Below are 21,435 nucleotides of genomic sequence, written 5' to 3'. Positions count from 1 at the left end.
CCACCTCACCCCTTCCCAGCACCACAATTCTGATTTCTTATTCATCTTTCGGCCCTTCATCTCCACTACTTACTTTCTCACTGCTTCTCCTTTATCTGTCCAATTGGTCTTATTGAATCAGTGTAATACAGCATGGAAACAGGCCCTTCCCCTTCACTGTTTTGATCACAAAGCATTGCCCTGTGGTTTGAAGGGCAGTGCTTGTCACTGGTCACTCGGGTGTTTTCCTATCTTCCTGGTGGTGGAAATCGAATAAAGATTCGTGCACCTTGTGTCTCTCACTGTGTCTCACACCTGCACACACACACCATGGGTGCTGGGGAAAAAATAAGCACTACCGCAGTTAGGCGGTAGTGTGGGGGTTAAATTTTTAAAAATGGAAACACGCCCTTCGACTGAAACTGGTCTATGCTGACCATAGTGCCCACTCAGCGAGTTCTAATTGCCCACATATGAACCAGATCCCGCTAAAAACTTCCCATCCATGTACATATTCAAATGTTTTTTTAAATGTTGCTAGTGTACCTGTCAGAACCACTTTCTCTGGCAGACCATGTACTACTCTCTACATGAAGTTGTTGCCTCTTAGGCCCTCCTTGAATCTTTCACCTCTCACCTTAAACCTATGCGTTCTAGTTTTCAATTGCCCATCCCTGCAAAAAAGACTATCTGCATTCATCCTATCGATGTCCCTCATGATTTTATACACTTCGATAAGTCAACCCTTGTTCTCCTATGTGTCAAGGAATAAAATCCTATCCTGGCCAACCTTTGCCTTTAACTTCTGGCAACATCTTCATAAATCTTCTTTGCACTCTTTCTAGTTTAACTATGACTTTCCTTTGACAGGGTAGCCAAAACTGTACACAATACTCCCAAGTGTAGCCTTACCAATGACTTATACAACTGTAACATAACGTCCCAACTCCTATATTCAATATGGAGGAGCTGGTGTTGGACTGGGGTGGACAAAGTTAGAAAACACACAACACGAGGTTATAGTCCAACAGGTTTATTTGGAAACACTAGCTTTCAGAGTGCTGCTTCATCAGGTGGTTGTGGATCATAAGACACAATTTATAGCAAAAGATTAGTGTCATGCAACTGAAATGATATATTGAACAACCCTGGATTGTTGTTAAGTGTTTCATCTTTTAAAATGGGTTGCAGGTTTCAGTTCATTCATATGTAAATCCTAGAATGTCTTTTAAGTCACCCACACAACAATCATCAGACAGGGGTGTTCCCTCCCAGTCAGGGAACACTTCAGTGGTCAGGAACATTAGGCCTCGGATCTTCGGGTGACCATCCTACAAGGCGGAGTTTGGAATAGGCAACAAACCAAAGTGGTCGAGCAGAGGCTGATGGCCAAGTTCGGTAACCAAGAGGAGGGTTTCAATCGGGACCTTGGAGTCATGTCACACTACAGGTGACCCCACTACATTATACACTCTCTCTCACACACACATTCACTCAGATTCTCTCATACACATGCTTTCTCTTATAAACAGAAATACACCCCCACCCCTCGCACACACCCTCTCACAGGCTTATACTCCATCACTCCCACACACACACACACACACACACTCACAGGCACTCACACTCACGCACACTCTCTGTCATGCACGCGCACACACACGCATATAAGTCTGTGGGGTGAATTTTATTTGTAGAATTCTATTTGCCCACTTCCCATCTTATCAAGATCTCTCTGTAATTTTTGATAACCTTCTTACCTATCAGTGATACCTCCTAATTTTGTATCATTTGCAAACTTACTATTTACGCCTAGTACATTCGCATCCTGATCATTAATGTAGGTAAGAAAGGTCCCAGCACCGACCCCAGCAAACTACTAGTCTCAGGCCTCCAGTCTGAGAAATGACCTTCACCCTCTGCTTCCTACCATAGAGGCAATTTTGAATTCGATGAGCTAGCTCTCCCTGTATCCCACGTGACCTTCATGACTAGCCTGCCATGTAGGACCTTGTCAAAGGCCTTATTAAAGTCCATGTAGACAACATCTACTGCCCTACCCTGCTCTATCACTTTGGTTACCTCTTCAAAAATCTCGAAAAGATTTGTCAGACCTGACATCCTGCATACAAATCCCTGCTAACTATTCCTAATCAGACCTTGACTATCCAAATGTTGGTTGATCCTGTCCCCCAATATCCTCTCCAACAATTTGCCTACCACTGATGTCAGGCTCACTGGCCTGTAGTTCCCTGCCGTTCTTAAACAATGGAACATTAGCCACCCTCCAGTCTTCCAAAGCTTCACCAGTGGCTAAAGATAAAGCAAAAATTACTGCAAGGGCCTCCACGTTTTCTTCCCTAGCCTCCCACAACATCCGAGGATGGACCTGATGAGGTCCAGGGGATTTATCCACCTTAATGCGCCATAAGGCTGCAAACACCTCCTCTATCGTAATATGTATGCAGTCAAAAACATCCCCACTTGTTTCCCTTATTTCCTTAGCATCCCCGATTCTCTCCTCAGTAAACAGAGGAGAAATATTCATTAAACGTCTCCCCCATCTCCTGTGGCTCCACACAGACAGCCATGCTGATCTTTAAGGGGGGCTATTCTCTCCCTAGTCATCCGTTTACTCTCAATATGACTACAGTACCTCTTGGGAATATCTTTAACCTTAACTGCCAGATCCATCTCTTACCATCTTTTAGCTCCTCTGATTTCCCTCTTAAGTGCTCCTATACTTTTTATAGTTATCTTGGGATTCACTTGAGCCTGATAGCTTAAACCTAATGTATGCATTCTTCTTAGTTCTGACCAAAGCCTCAGTATCCCTAAACCTCCAGCATTTTCCTTCATCCTTCTCTCTCTTTGGGCTCTATCGCCACCTATTGTTTACTCCTTACACCCCTCCCCCACTCTATTTTTTTGCATAAACAACCCTTTCCTAGCTGCCATCTGAAGAAGGGCCAATGGACCTGAAACATTGACTCTGATTTCTCTCCACAGATACTGCCGGACCTGCTGAGCTTTATCCAGCAATTTCTGTTTTTGTTTCTGATTTTCAGCAACTACAGTTCTTTTGATTTTTTTTAATGAAGTTAGTGTTGGTGATTTAAGAAAACTACTGAGAAATTAGATGTGGTAAAACAAGAAAAACCAGTGGGGTTTATTAAAGTGGTAAAGGAGATCCCAGTGGAAGTTGAAGAGCCTGGTCAGAGGTTGGTTAATAAGAGAGTACTAGATCTCTTAAAATAATTTACTTATGTGGATAAGGTTTACTCTTGCACAAGGAGTAGGTAAAGAAATTAAAATTTTAAGAGATACAGGAGCAGGTCAATGTGCAAGAATGTACTTTGGAAGGAGCATTGCCAAAAAAGGTGGTAATAAGTTGAATCTATGGTGAGAAAATGAGTGCTGGAGCTTGGAGAGTCGGGTGAAGTGGAGGTCACAGAACACGCTGGAAGATCAAGAGCAAGAACACACAGTTCTCTTATAACTCTCCCTTCAACAGTGCCTCACAAACCCACAACATCTACCACTTCGAAGAACAAGTGCAGATTGTTGTAAAAGTATTAGTAGTGATCTTTCAGGAATCACTGGAGTCAGGGAGGGTGCCAAAGGACTGGAAAACGGCTAATGTAACACCCTCGTTTAAGAAGAGGGAGGAAGCTATAGACCAGTTAGCATGCACTTGGTCGTTGGTAAGATTTTAGAGCCCATTATTAAGACTGAGATTGCGGAGTAAATGGAATGCATGGTAAAATAAAGCTGAGTCAGTATGGTTTCAAGGGGCAGTCATACCTGACACATCTGTTAAAATGATTTAAAATGGTAACAAGAGCTAATGGGCGTGATTCGATTTCCAAATATATGCTGCTAAATAAGACAGAGTAATTGGTGTTAGTAGCAGCTGAGAATGGTGCAGCAGACTCAATCGGCTAAAGGACGTGGTTCTGCTCCTATATCTTATGGTCTGCTAGCACCGGGAGTATAACTAACTCAAGGTCAATGCAGTAACTGACCACCACTTTCTCAAGGGAAATAAGCAATCAACAAAAAATACTGGCTTTGTCAACAATTTAGGGATGACTAAGAAAGACTAGTTCTACACTAACTGAAAATGCACCCAACTTATTGTGAACACCTACAACATAAGATTTACTCTTAAAAACCAGGCACTGACTCAGAGTCTGGTTGGAGAAGGATGCCTTTCCCTTTGAAGGCGACCTTCCTGTCCCACATTACCCAAAACCCAAGTCATCACTGAATGTATTTACAAGCAGAATCACCCTTTTTGGGAATGGGAAAAGAATTGATACAAGTTTGTGTTTAGATCCAAGTATGTACAGTGACTTCAGAATTATTATGGTTGCTCAGCACAGTCATTGGGTTAGCAGTGCTTGCTATCAGCTGAATTAAATGTTCACACTTTCGACAAACACTTAAGATTCTGTCCTTGCCAACATGAACTCTGGATTCGGTTCTCTACCACATGACTGAAAGGGAGGTACACATGGACATGATATTCACTTTTAGTGGGGTTCAATTTTAAAAGAGATTCATACAAACTTTTGTTATATTTAATTATCAGTATGGATGTGAATGGCCTGTAGTATAATGGTAGTGACTGCAATGGAGTAAGTACCAGGTTGTGGGAGCATTTCCTTCTGCCATTCATTCTATTTACAATTGAAAAGGTGACACACCAGTGACAATACTTACCATCACCACCTACTATGATCAGCATTTGTTTCAAATACACATGGATCTTGCTGACCTATACAATAGGCACACAGAAACCATGGACATGGCGGCACTGGCTCTTAAGAAATCCACTCAATTATCCAATCACCTATTAGGAGCACAGACATAAACACAGCGGCAATGTTTGTGATAGCACTTGTATTTGTATATCATCCTTCCACATCTCAAAGATAACTTAGAATGCACCTGAAGAAATACTTGGAATTTGAAGTGCAAGTCACTGATCTGTTGTGGGATGTAGCAGCTGTTCAGCACAGCAAGATTCCAAGATAAAATCAATGTTTATGTAGAATCTGGACAGGAACTAGTAATTTCCATTGTTCCAAAACTGCCAAGGGAGCTGTACTGGCACAGTGACCACTGAAACAGCTGATACTGTGGTATGATGTTTCAAAGATGGTAACTCCAACAACACAGCTCCCTCTCAGTACTGTTCTGGAATTCAACCGGCCCACCCATTCCTCACTGGAGTGCGAAGCTTCCAACATGGTAATAAGGATTGCAGCCAGTCTTGCCAAGCATATCAGACCAACTGGGCAAGCAAATCCACACCCACAGTGATCAGTCACCATACTCCACTAAGCCCTGATGTCCAGTGCCCAAACACCACACTGTCCTGATAGCTACACCCTAAACACAAATCACTCCTGATCACCACACTCCCCAAACGTCACTGAGTCCAGATATCAAACCCAGTCCCATGCAATACCCCCAAATCAGATGCCCACTCTCCAGCCCTGATATCCACTCTCTCCAAACACCACCCAATTTGACTATCTAATTACCTGAAAAAAAGCAATCAGTTCAGATACCCGATACCCAACACCATCCCCCTCCCCCTCCCCCCACCAAAACATCAAGTTTGGATAACCAAGCCTCCAGCGCACAGTCATTATATTCACACATAAAACCCTAAACACCCGTCATGGTATCCACCCCTCCACACACCACTTAGTCCAGTTAATCAGTCTCTCAAACACTACAGTCCTCATATTCCCCACCCAAACACCACCCACTCCTGATGTACACACTTGCCATACACCATCCAGTCCTCATACACCCCAAACACAGCACTGTCCAAACCCCAACATCACCGAATTCTGACATTATCCTTTATGTCCCACTTGCATCACTGAGCTGTGATGGCACATCATCGCTACTTTTTTGATAGAAATTCTCTTCTCCCTCGATCTTTCCCTCCAAAGTTACGCACTTGGTGGATTTTCTGCAGTTGGTTCTGAACAGTCTCAATTATATCAATCTCATCTGGGATGTGAACATAACGTACATTTCTGCCAGTCACAAAAAAGTCATCCAAGTTCGACACTCTGCCCTGTCTGTCAGTATATGTAACCTCAGCTAGCCGGATGTTCATGAATGCATCAACGTTCACAAAGCGACCCTTCACGGAGCTCTCGTCCCTAAGCTCCACAGTGGTAACGTGATTATGTATCCCCTGGAGAAGTATGATGAGGCTGTTCTCTGCAATTGTTCGTTCTTTAATGGAATGGCTCAATGCCATAATGTTGACTCATAAACTCTATTCAGTTGATAGATGAGTACAAGGCCTAACTCAGGGACTCCAGACGGTAGGACTGCATGGAAAAAAGAAAAAGATCATGGAGAGTTTTCATCTAATACCCATTAATTTCAATTTTGTCAGATTGCACTGATGAGGACAAATTGAGGACTGCAGATACTGGAGCTCAGAGTCAAGAGTGTAGTGCTGGGAGAGCACAGCAGGTCAGGCAGCATCCAAGGAGACAGGTCATCTTCTTGTGGATTGTTTCAGAGAACATATCTGGAACACCCGCACCCACCACCATGTGCCTGAACACTTCAACTCTCCCTCCCATTTAGTCAAGGGCATACAGATCCTGGGCCTTGTCTACCGCCAAACCACCCGATGCCTGGTGGAGGAACATCTCATATTCCGCGTTGGGTCCCTGCAACCACACGGGATAAGTGTGAATTTCAACAGCTTCATTTCCCCTCTCCCTCACATTATCCCAATCCCAAGCCTCCAACTCAGCACCGCCCCCCGGACCCGTCCATCACTGCCCCCTCTGACCGAACACCTTCTTCCTCACCTTCATCCACCTATTGCTTTCCCAGCTACCTTGTGTCCCCCCTCCAACCCCACCCCACCCCACCCCCCCTCCCATTTATCTCTCAGCCCTGACCTACAAGCCGATGCTACCTGACCCTCTGTGCTTTTCCAGCACTACACTCCCAGGTTGCACTGATGTCCAATTTCTGCCTTAATTTCAAGGGTGATGATTGTCACCTTCCTCAGCTTGCACATATGTTCCAGCTGACTGCATAAATTCAGCAGCCTAGTGCAACACAAGCTCAAAAGTCACACGACACCTGGTTACAGTGCAACAGGTTTATTTGAAATCACAAGCTTTCAGAGCACCGACCCTTCGTGTCAGGAGAAGTCTGCTAAGGGGCAGTGCCCCCAAAAACTGGCGACTTAAAATAAACCTGTTGGACTATAAACTGTACCGTGTGACCTCTGACCTTGTAAAAACACCAGCAGCTCCACCTCATGAACACAAGCTGAGCAAAGTGATGAGTGGTTCATGGGGTTATTCAGCCTCACCATGACCTCGATAACCTGCCACTTGCTGATTTCCAAAGGAGCTGGGAGCTGAATGTGTCCTGAAGGGGCCCCACTGTGGCCATTCACTCACAGACAGGGAGCGGGCACCCATGTTGCAAAGGGATGCTCACTCCACCCACACGGCCCCCCCCAACGGAGGCAGCGGACAGCCCGCGCCCGCAGGGTAAGGGCTATCGGTCCCGGTCCCGGTCCCGGTCCGCGCAGCATCAACTCTCCGCTGAACCACTCACCGCTCCCCCCCGCAGGGCAGCCTCTCCCGGAGGGTCCCGTCTCCCGGGTAACGACAACTTCCGCCTCGAGGCTGTGGGCGGGGTAGTAACCGGAAGTACGTTTCCAGGGTTGCCCCGCTCCGGTGACGCAATGGGACAAGTACCCGGAAGTGGGAGCACGTGGTGGTCCTGGCCACGTGCCTCAGAATAGGCTGAGTGAGGGAGGGAGCTAACTCAGAATAACCCATAGAAAGACAGGCAAGAAAACTTAGACCAACTCGATCGATCTAGAGCAAAGTTTTATCTGTACTGGAAATTCACTGGAGAAATTCTTTTTTATATGAATGTGAAATATACTATTAATTAGTGTTAAAATGGAGGGTTTTTTTGGTCATTGGCTCATATCCAACAACAACATTTGCATTACAAAATTTATGTTGCAGCATCTCATTTTCCACTTGGGATCCCCACAGCCTTTAAGAATTCCATATCAAGCTCAATAATTTTAGGGCCTGAGCACCTTCCCCTATGTCTTTATGCAAACTCCCATAAACCAGGCCCACCTCTTCCTCTGCTACATTGATGACTGCATTGGCGCCACCTCGTGCTCCCGCGAGGAGGTTGAGCAATTCATCAACTTCACCAACACATTCCACCCTGACCTTAAATTTACCTGGACCATCTCTGACACCTCGCTCCCCTTCCTGGACCTCTCCATCTCCATTAGTGACGACCGACTTGACACTGACATTTTTTACAAACCCACTGACTCCCACAGTTACCTGGATTACACCTCTTCCCACCCTACCTCTTGGAAAAATGCCATCCCATATTCCCAATTTCTCCGCCTCCGCCGTATCTGCTCCCAGGAGGACCAGTTCCATAATAGAACACACCAGATGGCCTCCTTCTTTAGAGACCGCAATTTCCCTTCCCACATGGTTAAAGATGCCCTCCAACGCATCTCGTCCACATCCCGCACCTCTGCCCTCAAACCCCACCCCTCCAACCGTAACAAGGACAGAACGCCCCTGGTGCTCACCTTCCACCCTACAAACCTTTGCATAAACCAAATCATCCGCCGACATTTCCGCCACCTCCAAAAAGACCCCACCACCAGGGATATATTTCCCTCCCCACCCCTTTCCGCTTCCGCAAAGACCGTTCCCTCCGCGACTACCTGGTCAGGTCCACACCCCCCTACGACCCACCTTCCCATTCTGGCACTTTCCCCTGCCACTGCAGGAACTGTAAAACCTGTGCCCACACCTCCTCCCTCACCTCTATCCAAGGCCCTAAAGGAGCCTTCCACATCCATCAAAGTTTTACCTGCACATCCACTAATATCATTTATTGTATCCGTTGCTCCCGATGTGGTCTCCTCTACATTGGGGAGACTGGGCGCCTCTTAGCAGAGCGCTTTAGGGAACATCTCCGAGACACCCGCACCAATCAACCAAACCGCCCCGTGGCCCAACATTTCAACTCCCCCTCCCACTCTGCCGAGGACATGGAGGTCCTGAATCCTTCACCGCCGCTCCCTCACCACCAGACACCTGGAGGAAGAACGCCTCATCTTCCGTCTCGGAACACTTCAACCCCAAGGCATCAATGTGGACTTCAACAGCTTCCTCATTTCCCCTTCCCCCACCTCATCCTAGTTTCAAACTTCCAGCTCAGCACACTCTCCTTGACTGGTCCGGACTTGTCGAACCTGCCTATCTCCTTTTCCACCTATCCACTCCACCCTCTCCTCCTTGACCTATCACCTTCATCTCCTCCCGCACTCACCCATTGTATTCTATGCTACTCTCTCCCCACCCCCACCCTCCTCTAGCTTATCTCTCCATGCTTCAGGCTCACTGCCTTTATTCCTGATGAAGGGCTTTTGCCCGAATCGTCGATTTCGCTGCTCGTTGGATGCTGCCTGAACTGCTGTGCTCTTCCAGCACCACTAATCCAGTATTTGCTTTCCAGCATCTGCAGTCATTGTTTTTACCTCCTTGTCAATACATGGGCTACTACCACAAACAACCTATTGTCATCCACCAATGGTCCCCAGTAGCAGTTACTGATTTTACCATTCTGACTTTTCCCCATTCTGCTGCCCTTTTATTCTCTCACCCTAGGTTCATCCATTGTTTGCTTCTCTCCCAACCCCACCCAATCTTCAGCGTACAGTCATTCATCTGTATCCATGAGGGTTCCGTTCCCGAGAACCCCTGCAAATGATGACATTAGTGAGTGCAGACCTTGTTTAAAAATAGGTTAAAAGCTGTGATGTTGACTTTGGTTGTTACTTAGTTTTGGGGCAGATAGGCGAATGTACTGTATAGGTAAAAACAATGACTGCAGATGCTGGAAACCAGATTCTGGATTAGTGGTGCTGGAAGAGCACAACAGTTCAGGCAGCATCCGAGGAGCAGTAAAAGCCCTTCTGGCTTTTGCCCGAAACGTCGATTTTACTGCTCCTCGGATGCTGCCTGAACTGCTGTGCTCTTCCAGCACCACTAATCCAGAATGTACCTGTATATACTTTTCCAAGCTAAAATCAGTTCTGAAGAAGAATCTTTCCACCCAAAATATTAACTTTGCTTTCTTTTGTGAGAAACAAAGCTCACTCACTTCAAAACTTTCAGTCCGAGACAAGATCTGAAGCAATCAGTATGTTTATTATACGCTTGCAAGCGTGGTGCCTGAAATAAGGCACACAGAGTTTAGCAAGTACATATATAGGATTCACTACTCCCAACCCGGTGCCCATTACTATTGTGTATCTCTTGCCTTATCCAGCCTTGTGCATAACAAAGTACAAGTTTTACTCGGCCATTTCACCACATCCTGCTGTGGCCCACTGTTAGGTATATCCTTCTTCACTACTATCTACTTCCCCCACTTGTGTCATTTCCTCCCTTTCCCCAACCATATTGATCCTTATGACCTTTTAATTGGGGTTTGTTTTTGTGTTTTTGCAGAAGTGGGAAACAGATGCTTATAACTCCTGCTTGTACAAGCATATCTGGCTTAACCTACATCCTCACAGCACCTTATCTATTTGTCTGTAACATCTACCATCATTTGCAAGCACGTTTCATTCTTGCATGCACATTTTAGCTAATACAAAAACAGTTATATATTTCCTTCATATAGTTTTCATTCTTGTTGACTCAGCTCTTGGTTGAAACAATTATACACTGGTGTGAGTGCATTTACCTTGGTTAAGTAATTATGATTGCAGAAGTAACATTACTTTACCTATATCCCACAATTTCCCCCTTTTTCTTTAATTACCATTTGTTATCTTCTGCTATTTTCTTTTAAGCATCGCCCCCAAAATTCGCAAGCATCATTCCGGAGATTTCATCCATCTTAGTCTCACTCATTTCCTCTGGACATCTGGAGAGCAGCACCAGGCATATCTTACAAGTATTGAACAACTTCTGGAAGTTCATGTACACACATCAACAATCTTTCCCTCGTCCCCGATATGACCTCTTCAAAAAACCCCAAACATTTAGTTAGACATAATATTTACTTATCAAATCCATGCTGACTGTTCAAGATTGACCCAACTTTTTTTAACTATGACTGTTAATTCTATCACAAATAATTATTTCTTGAAGCTTCCCCACCACCTGAATTAAATGACTGGTCTGTAATTGTATCTTCCACGCTGGAGGCTTCCTGTCTCTATTTCTGATGAAGGGCTTTTGCCCGAATCATTGATTTTCCTGCTCCTCGGATGCTGCCTGACCTGCTGTGCTTTTCCAGCACCACTCTGACCTAAACAATTGTATCTTTACGTCCTTTTCTGAACAAGAGCGTGATGTTTGAAATTCTGCAGTCCTCCAGTACCACCCCAAAATCCAAGGAAGAACCCTCGAATCTTCAGAGAATGATCATGAGACTGGAGGTATAATACGCATGGGTGATCATTTCAGCAACAGCCAAACTGTGGCAGCAGCTAATCAGGTATGATGCTGGCCAGTTACAGGGCCTTACTGATTAAATGAACCTGCTTGTGGAAACTCTTTTCTGGGTTTCTTGTGAAATCAAGGTTGCCAACTTGCGGATCATGCTTCGACAGTTGCCAGAGAAATGACTGAATCTGTGGCAAAGCAACTGAGATTGTCACAGGAGAACAATGGCTTCAATTTTCTCATTTTTAGTTGGATAAACTATCTGGTGAAGCCTGACAAGTAGTGTGAGACATCAGAGACAGGCATCAGGAAGCCTGGTGTTGATGTGGAGATGGGTATCAGCACACTTGAGGAGACTGGTTAGCAAGGTTAGATCTCATGGAATACAGGGAGAATTAGCCATTTGGATACAGACCTGACTCAAAGGTAGAAGACAGAGGGTGGTGGTGGAGGGTTGTTTTTCAGACTGGAGGCCTGTGACCAGTGGAGTGCCACAAGGATTGGTGCTGGGCCCTCTACTTTTCATCGTTTATATTAATGATTTGGATTTGAGCATAAGAGGTACAGTTAGTAAGTTTGCAGATGACACCAAAATTGAGGTGTAGTGGACAGCGAAGAAGGTTACCTCAGAATACAATGGGATCTTGATCAGATGGGCCAATGGGCTGAGAAGTGGTGGATGGAGTTTAATTTAGATAAATGCAAGGTGCTGCATTTTGGGGAAAACATCTTAGCAGGACTTATACACTTAATGGTAAGGTCCTCAGGAGTTTTGCTGAACAAAGAGACCTTGGAGTGCAGGTTCATAGCTCCTTGAAAGTGGAGTCACAGGTAGATAGGATAGTGAAGAACGGATTTGGTATGCTTTCCTTTATTGGTCAGAGTATTGAGTTGGGAGGTCATGTTGTGGCTATACAGGACATTGGTTAGGCCACTGTTGGAATATTGCATGCAATTATAGTCTCCTTCCTATCGGAAAGATGTTGTGAAACTTGAAAGGGTTCAGAAAAGATTTACAAGGATGTTGCCAGGGTTGGAGGATTTGAGCTATAGGGAGAGGCTAAACAGGCTGGGGCTGTTTTCCCCGGAGCGTCGGAGGCTAAGGGGTGACCTAAAAGAGGTTTATAAAATCATGAGGGGCATGGATAGGATAAATAGACAAAGTCTTTTCCGTGGGGGGGGGGGGGGAGTCCAGAACTAGAGGGCATAGGTTTAGGGTGTGAGGGGAACGATATAAAAAAGACCTAAGGGGCAACCTTTTCACACAGAGGGTGGTTCGTTTGTGGAATGAGCTGCCAGAGGAAGTGGTGGAGGCTGGTACAATTGCAACATTTGAAAGGCATCTGGATGGGTATATGAATAGGAAGCGTTTGGAGGGATATGGGCCAAGTGCTGGCAGGTGGGACTAGATTGGGTTGGGATATCTGGTCGGCATGGGCGAGTTGGACTGAAGGGTCTGTTTCTGTGCTGTACATCTCAATGACTCTATGAGTAGAGAGGTGGCCATTCTAGTTAGAAAGAATCTCCCATTTAAGTTATGAGAGTGTATTAAAGATACACACAGGGGATTTGTAATGCTTAAAGCTCTGAAACATGGGGGAGAATACAGGATCTTAAATGTTTACTTAAATTGTCTAATGGTCCCTACGGTGGACAGATTGCCCAAAGGACTTCCAATAACTTCTTTGTGATTTAAGCGATTAAAGGATTTGTGTGCTGAACTGGGATAGGTAGATGCTTGGAGGCACCTTCACCCTACTGGTCGGGACTTCATGTTCTTCTCAAATCTGCATAAATGCCATACTAGGATTGATCTATTTTTGATCCCTGCAGCGCATTTGGGCTCAGTGATGTCATGTACAATTGGCAATATCACTATTTCCAATCACGCCCCAGTGTATTTAATGATTAATAGTAAGGATACTGTGGTAGGCTCGAGGCACTGGCAACTAGACCCCTTCATCCTCAAGGTTAGCAAGTTTTATTGAATTCATTTCCACTGAGTTCATGCCTTTTTTTAGATATTAATTCAGGCTCAGCCAGTAGCCCATCCATTCTTTGGGAAACAGCTAAAGCCTAAGCTAGAAGGTTGGTTATTTCCTACTCAGCCAGTAAGAAGCGGCATACGGGTGAGCAGCAACACTTGCTCGAGGTGCATCTGAAAGTAGCTGTAAAGGCTAACTTTGACAGGCCCTCGCTGGTTAAACTGTAGAGGTCTACGCTGAACGCCATGCTCACACAGACAACCAAGAGGGAGCTTACGTTTGCAAGTCAAAGGCTGTTTGAGCATGGGGATAAGCCGGGCAAGTACCCAGCATACCTGGATCGGAAAAGGTTTGCCTCCCGAGCCATTACCTTGATCACAGAGGACACTGGAAATTTAACCCATGATTCTAAAAGGATTAATACAGTATCCCGGAAATGTTACCCTTAACTATACCAGTCTGAAAGTTGTGAGGATGGGTGGCTTAGGCTGGAGACTTTTTTTAAGAATTTGACCTTCCAGGAGTGACCCCTGAACAAGAGTCTGTCCTCAATGCCCCATTGTCAGAGCAAAAAGTGCAGGAGGCTGTGAGGCAGCTCAGAATGGAAAGGCACTGGGTCCTGACAGAATCCCCAGTGAGTTCAATAAGGAATTTATAAGTATATTGTCAGGGCCGATGCTTAGTATGTTTAATGACTCACATAGTCATGGCCTCCTCCCACCGTCTCTAAAAGAGGCGAACATCTCTCTCTCATCCTTAAAAAAGGGAAGGCCCCGGAGGTCTGTGCTTCCTGTAGACCCACTTCGCTCCTGAATGTCGACTTCAAAATCCTATCCAAGACTCTGGCATTAAGGCTAGAAACTGTACTGCCCTCCATCATTAAGGAGGACAAGACGGGGTTCATAAAAGGTCGAATAATGTCAGGAGATTGCTTATCATAATCCAAGTATGTCAACAGTGATCGGTACAGGGATTGGTGATCTCCTTAGATGCAGAAACGGCATTTGGCAGGGTCAGGTGGCCATATCATTTTCATACTTTGAAGCGGTTTGGCCTGGGAGAGACCTTCATCAGGTGGGTGGAGGTTTTGTATAGTGATCCTCTTGCTGAGGTCCTCACCGATGGTGTATGGTCAAACAATTTTAATATTTGGAGGGGCAGTTGACAGGGCTGTCCCTAATCACTGTTGCTGTTTACATTGGTGATCAAACCACTAGCAGAGGCAATATGTAGAGATCCCAATATAATCGTTCCAGATGTAGGGACGAAGTCACATAATATTGCACTGTATGCAGACGACGTTCTTGTCTTCTTATCAAACCCAACAGTCTCAGTGCCACACCTGATGCAATGCATCAATTTATTTGGTGGCTTCTCGGGTTATAAGATCAATTTTATGAAGTCAGAGGCCATGCCCATAGGTGGTCTCCCGAGAGTGCCTGATTCTGAGGGCGGATCTCGGTTCCCCTTTAGATGGTTGCATGAGAGCTTTCTCTACTTAGATATATTTATTACTTCCATTTTTGATCAGCTACTTAAAGCCAACTTTTATCATTTATTCAACAGAATCAAGCAGGACCTTCATATTTGGGAGGTGCTTCCTCCGATCTCTTGGTTAGGTTGGATAGCCCTCATTAAAATGAACATTCTGCCCCGCCTGTTGTATCCTGTGCAAATGCTTCCTCTGCTTTTTACTAAGCAAATATTTAGAAGTCTGAACAGCCGGTTTAGTTCTTTTATTCTGGTATTGCAGGCGGCCCCTAATTAAATTGACTAAATTGCAGTTACCTGAAAGACTGGGAGGAGTGGGCCTCCCAGATATCAAAAACTATCAGTTAAGTTCAGTGCTATCTTACGTGAATGATTGGGCCGGGGGGGGACCCTCACTCACTTTGGTTGGACATTGAAGCACCTCAGGAAAGTTGCCCCCTTAGTAGCCTGCTGTTCTTAGACAAAATGACGACAGTTAAGGAGTATTGTCACAGCCCCAGTAGTCATCAATACTGTCATGGCATGGAGGACGATGCGTCAGGGTGTGGGGAATACTGCCAAAGCATCATTTTTGACACCCGTAGATGGTATACCAGGCTTTCAGCCAGGGATAATGGACTCTGGGTTTAAACTATGGGTAGGTAGGGATCTGTCTTGCCTGGGTGATTTATTCGAAGGGGACATACTGATGCCTTTTGACCAGTTGGCTCAGAAATATGAATTGCCCAGTGGGGATCTCTTCCATTTTTTTCAAATTAGAAATTTCACACAAAAAGAGACCACACTTCTAACTAATTCGTATAAGTCTGACATAGAGAAGGGGGTTGAGCGCTGAGGGTACACTTTCTGTAACCAATGTTTTGGGAGAGGGTCCCTCAGACGAGTCCAAACAGCTAAGGTATGGGAGAGGGAGCTGGACGTTCAGATTTCTTCTGAAGTATGGGAGGATCTCGATTTGCAACAGGACCCCCTCTTTGTGTTTGAAGATTCTCCAGAGGGTCCATTTGGCTCCAGACCGCCTCACTAAATTTAAAGCAGGAGAATCTCCGATGTGTCCAAATGCAAAGTGAGTTTGGGCACGCTCACTCCTTGTCTTTGGACCTGCCACAGACTGCGGGCATACTGGAGCACTGTGGTAGGTGAAATAGAGAAGGTCTTGGGGACGGAGGTGGAGATGAACCCAGAATCTCTTCTTCTTGGCTTTGTTAATTCACTTCCACACAAAAAAAGGCTTTTCAGTATCCTCACTTTCTATGCCAGAAGGAACATTCTATCAGGGTGGGTGTCGGACAATCCCCTGGGGCTGTCGGGCTGGCATAAGCTAGACATGGAGCACATCCCTTTGGATTTTCTTACAAGTATGGTGCACCATAAAACTGAGAATTTCTATAAGATGGGACAACCCTTTTTGGACTACCTGGGTACAGATGTGTCCGCCTTACTAGCAAGAGCCTTTATATAGCCATGGCAATTCTGTTTAGTGAATCTGGTATCCATAGTGGAGGAACTACAAACATATGAATATGTATAAATTTATGCGCTCGATGGTAGAGGGCTACTGCTCTGTTTCATTGAGCTGTTATCATTATTGTTATTGTTATGATTTCCTTTTTTAAGTTATTAGTTATTACTTATTTATCCATGTAATTAGTGTTTTTTTACATTGGTTTGAATTGTTTGGTTTTTCAAATATTCCGATCGGGTGTATAAGATTCTGAAAGGGGAGGGTGAACAGCCAGAAATCGTGTTACATATTGGCACCAATGATATAGCCAGGAAAAGGATCAAGGATATAAAAAGTGATTTCAGGGAGTTAGGGTGGAAGCTGCAGAGCAGGGCGAACAGAGTAGTGTCCTTGGGTTTACTACCGGTGCCACGAGATAGCGAGGCGAGGAACAGGGAGCGGGCACAGCTTAACACATGGCTGCGCAGCTGGTGTAGGAGGGAGGGCTTCAGATATGTAGATAATTGGGATGCCTTCTGGGGAAGGTGGGACCTGTACAAGAAGGACGGGTTGCACCTGAACTGGAAGGGGACCAATGTCCTTGGTGGAAGGTTTGCTCGAGTGGTTCAGGAGGGTTTAAACTAGTATGGCAGGGGGGTGGGAACCTGAGCTATATACCGGAGGTGAGAGTTGATGGAGATGAGGCAATAGCAAGAGGTAGCGCAGTCAGTGGGAAGGAATTTCCTGGGAAAGAACCAAGGGATCGGTTAAAGTGTGTTTGCTTTAATGCAAGGAGTATCAGGAATAAAAGTGATGAGCTTAGAGCATGGATCAGTACCTGGTGCTATGATGTTGTGGCCATAACAGGGACGTGGGTTTCTCAGGGGCAGGAATGGTTGCTGGATGGCCCAGGGTTTAGAACATTTCAAAAGAATAGGGAGGGGGAAAAAAAGAGGAGGGGGTGTAGCACTACTAATCAGAGAGGGTATCACAGTTACAGAAGTTACCATTGTCGAGGAGGGTCTGCCTACTGAGTCAGTATGGGTGGAAATTAGGAACAGTACGGGAGCAGTCACCTCATTAGGGTTTACTACAGGCCCCCCAGTAGCAGCAGGGAGATTGAAGAAAGCATAGGTTGGCAGATTTTGGAAAAGTGTGAATGTAGTAGGGTTGTTGTAATGGGTGACTTTAACTTTCCCAATATTGATTGGAACCTCCTTCGAGCAGATGGTTTGGAAGGAGCTGTTTTTGTAAAGTGTGTTCAGGAGGGTTTCCTAACTCAGTACGTTGACAGGCCGACGAGGGGAGAAGCCATTTTGGATTTGGTGCTCGGCAATGAGCCGGGGCAGGTGTCAGATCTTGCGGTGGGAGAGCATTTTGGGGATAGTGACCACAACTGCCTCACATTCTACATAGCTATGGAGAAGGAGAGAAGCAGGCACAATGGGAGGATATTTAATTGGGGAAAAAACAACTATGATACTATCAGACGTGAGTTGGGAAGCATAGACTGGGAGCAATTGTTCCATGGAAAGGGCACTATAGACATATGGAGACTGTTTAAGGAACAGTTGTTGCGAGTGATGCATAAATGTGTTCCTCTGAGACAGGCGAGAAGGGGTAAGATAAAGGAACCTTGGATGATGAGAGCGGAGGAGCTTCTCGTCAAAAGAAAGAAGGCAGCTTACGTAAGATGGAGGAAGCAAGGGTCTTGCTCAGCTCTAGAGGATTACAGGCAGGCGAGGAAGGAGCTCAAAAATGGTCTGAGGAGAGCCAGGAGGGGGCACGAAAAAGGCGTGGCAGGAAGGATTAGGGAGAATCCAAAGGCATTTTACACGTATGTGAGGAATAAGAGAATGATCAAAGAAAGAGTAGGGCCAACCAGGGATAGCATAGGGAACTTGTGTATACAGTCTGAGGAGGTAGGGGAAGCCCTAAATGAGTTTTTTGCTTCTGTCTTTACTAAAGAAAAGGACCTTGTAATGAATGAAACCATTGAGGAGCAGGTAAGCATGCTGGAACGGATAGAGATTGAGGAAGTTGATGTGCTGAAAATTTTGACAAACATTGAGATTGACAAGTCGCCAGGGCCAGACCAGATTTGTCCTCGGCTGCTTTGGGAAGCGAGAAATGCAATTGTTTCGCCACTTGTGAAGATCTTTGCATCCTCGCTCTCCACCAGAGTTGTACCTGAGGACTGGAGGGAGGCAAATGTAATTCCTCTCTTCAAGAAAGGAAATAGGGAAATCCCCGGCAACTACAGACCAGTTAGTCTCACGTTTGTTGTCTGCAAGGTGTTAGAAAGGATTCTGAGGGATAGGATTTATGACCATTTGGAAGAGGATGGCTTGATTAAATGCAATCAGCACAGCTTTGTGAGGGGCAGGTCATGCCTCACAAATCTTATTGAGTTCTTTGAGGATGTTACTAGACAAGTCGATGAGGGTCAAGTGGTGGATGTGGTGTATGTGGACTTCAGTAAGGCATTTGATAAGGATCCCCATGGTAGGCTCGTTCAGGAGGAATGGGATACAGGGAAATTTAGCTGTCTGGATACAGAATTGGCTGGTCGACAGAAGACGTGAGTGGTAGTGGAAGGAATATATTCTGCCTGGAAGTCAATGGTGAGTGGTGTTCCACAGAGCTCTGTTCTTGGGCCTCGTCTCTTTGTAATTTTTATTAATGACTTGGATGAGGAGATTGAAGGATGGGTCAGCAAGTTTGCAGACGACACAAAGGTTGGAGGTGTCGTTGACAGTATAGAGGACTGTTGTAGGCTGCAGCGTGACATTGACAGGATGCAGAGATGGGCTGAGAGGTGGCAGATGGAGTTCAACCTGGATAAATGCGAAGTGATGCAGTTTGGAAGGTTGAACTTGAAAGTTGAGTACAGGATTAAAGACAGGATTCTTGGCGCTGTGGAGGAACAGCGGGATCTTGGTGTGCATGTACATAGATCCCTTAAAATTGCCACCCAAGTGGACATGATTGTTAAGAAAGCATATGGTGTTTTGGCTTTCATTAACAGGGGGTTTGAGTTTAAGAGCCGTGAAATCTTGTTGCAGCTCTATAAAACTTTGGTTAGACTGCACTTGGAATACTGTGTCCAGTTCTGGTCGCCCTATTATGGGAAAGATGTGGATACTTTGGAGACGGTTCAGAGGAGGTTTACTAGGATGTTGCCTGGAATGGAGGGCTTATTTTATGAAGAGAGGTTGACTGAGCTCGGACTTTTTTCATTGGAAAAAAGAGAGGGGACCTAATTAAGGCGTACAAGATAATGAGAAGCATAGATAGAGTTGATAGCCAGAGACTTTTTACAAGGGCAGAAATTGTTAACACGGGGGGTCATAGTTTTAAGCTGTTTGGCGGAAAGTATAGAGGGGATGTCAGAGGCGGGTTCTTTACGCAGAGAGTTGTGAGAGCATGGAATGTGTTGCCAGCAGCAGTTGTGGAAGCGAGGTCATTGGGGACATTTAAGAGACTGCTGGACATTCATAAGGTTACAGAAATTTGAGGGTTCGTACATTAGGTTTACCTTACATGAGGATCAATGGTCGGCACAACATTGTGGGCTGAAGGGCCTGTTCTGTGCTGTACTGTTCTATGTTCTATTACAACAAATACAAAAGTTTTCCTTATGTTTAAAACAATTTTAAAAAAAGGTGGTGCTGGAGACAAATGAAATGATTGGAATAACATGGTAGATATAAGAGTTATCCTAAACATCACTGATACAACTGCAGAATATTGTGTCCAAACTTGTCAATGTGCAAATCAACATGCACATAATTGCATGTACTCTTTAACCAACTAAGCTCCTACGTGTTTCAGTCCAAAGCAACATTGCCTGCTTCTATTGTCCACCCACATCAGAAGGGGAACAGCAACAGGCAACCTGCTGGAAAAGGTCTACTTCAACCGAAATCAACTCTTATTCAATGATTTCTCAACTGACCAGAAGTAACCAAGGGGTGTCACCCCAAATGATGAAAGTCATCACACTAGGAGTAACAGTGACTCAAGAAAACAACCATCAGAAAGCACTCTCCCACTGTACATCCCACTGCTGGTTCCTTCAGCTTTTATCTCCGACAACATGTGGACCCTTTTAAAACATTTCTGGGCTGGCCGAGGCTCTGTGCAACAGGGTCCCCAAGAATAGACTGCAGCTCTTGTGCACTTCAAACATTGATGTACCTAATTGAGAGTGTCCACTAACTAGACTTGAAGATAGACTTGAACACCATTAGTTACTGAAAAGGATATTGCTTGGTCAAGTGACTGTGCAAGTATTAAATAAATAATTTAAAATATCAAGTGCTACTAATCCTCAATAGTTTGAATAAAACAACAGTTAACTTTTTAAAACAAAAATGCTTCAATGCATTTTGATTTTCAACTGATTATGAAATACAGCAAACTTTGAAGTTCACAAAACCTGGAACTGAAAGTTAGTTCCAGACCATAAAATTCTGTCAGGTTTAAAATACAATTGACAACCAAGAGGAACATGGAAGGTTCGAGGGAATACAAAAAAGCAAGTTAGAGAAATAAAATGGAATTATGAGGAAAGACTGGTGGTCAATGTAAAGGGGAAATCCCAAGTCTTGGCTCTGATAGCACATAAGTAGTAGAGTAGTGGTAAAAGGAGGATTTACACATGCAGGCAGTGGGTGTGGTTGAGGTAAGAAGTTAATACATTCACCAAAGATGTAGATACTACCCACACCGTAATGGCAGAAGAGGATTTTTTTTTACTATAAGTGTTCACATTTGATTTTAAAAAGTATTAGATAGCCCTGTTGGTAATCAAAATCGACAAAACACCTGGACAGGATAAAATGCATCTGAAGATACTGAAGGAGGTGACAATGAAAATTGCAAGTTATAATCCTTCAACCTTCCCCCAACTTGGGAGAGGTCCCAGAAGACTAGAGAATTATAAACATGGTGCCCTTGCATTATTCAACCCCCGCCCCCTCACCCCTTTATTTAATTTAAAGCCCTCTTT

General features: G+C 44.9%; 1 protein-coding gene across 2 annotated transcripts; it reads right to left on the bottom strand.

The window, feature by feature from the left end:
* Positions 1 to 996: 996 nt before the first annotated feature.
* Positions 997 to 7,684, bottom strand: LOC140453681 (U7 snRNA-associated Sm-like protein LSm10). Of its 2 annotated transcripts, none has more exons than XM_072548604.1 (2): positions 7,603 to 7,684; positions 997 to 6,341 (listed from the first exon to the last, which is right to left on the bottom strand). In XM_072548604.1, exon 2 carries the CDS (start codon positions 6,266 to 6,268, stop codon positions 5,903 to 5,905), a length of 366 nt encoding a protein of 121 aa, XP_072404705.1. In that variant the 5' UTR covers positions 6,269 to 6,341; positions 7,603 to 7,684; the 3' UTR covers positions 997 to 5,902. The 2 variants fall into 2 exon arrangements, with proteins under 2 accessions (XP_072404705.1, XP_072404706.1); XM_072548605.1 differs by lacking the exon at positions 7,603 to 7,684 and adding an exon at positions 7,352 to 7,555.
* Between the last annotated feature and the right edge of the window lie 13,751 nt (positions 7,685 to 21,435).

The sequence above is a fragment of the Chiloscyllium punctatum genome, chromosome 27, assembly GCF_047496795.1.
Source record: "Chiloscyllium punctatum isolate Juve2018m chromosome 27, sChiPun1.3, whole genome shotgun sequence".
In the NCBI taxonomy this organism is placed as follows: domain Eukaryota; kingdom Metazoa; phylum Chordata; class Chondrichthyes; order Orectolobiformes; family Hemiscylliidae; genus Chiloscyllium; species Chiloscyllium punctatum.
Note: the sequence above shows the minus strand (reverse complement) of the source record. Positions and strands in the feature narration are given on the sequence as shown.

What these genes read in the sequence shown, in the direction of transcription:
- LOC140453681 (XM_072548604.1), bottom strand. Translation starts at nt 6,268, where the DNA reads ATGGCATTGAGCCATTCCATTAAAGAACGAACAATTGCAGAGAACAGC.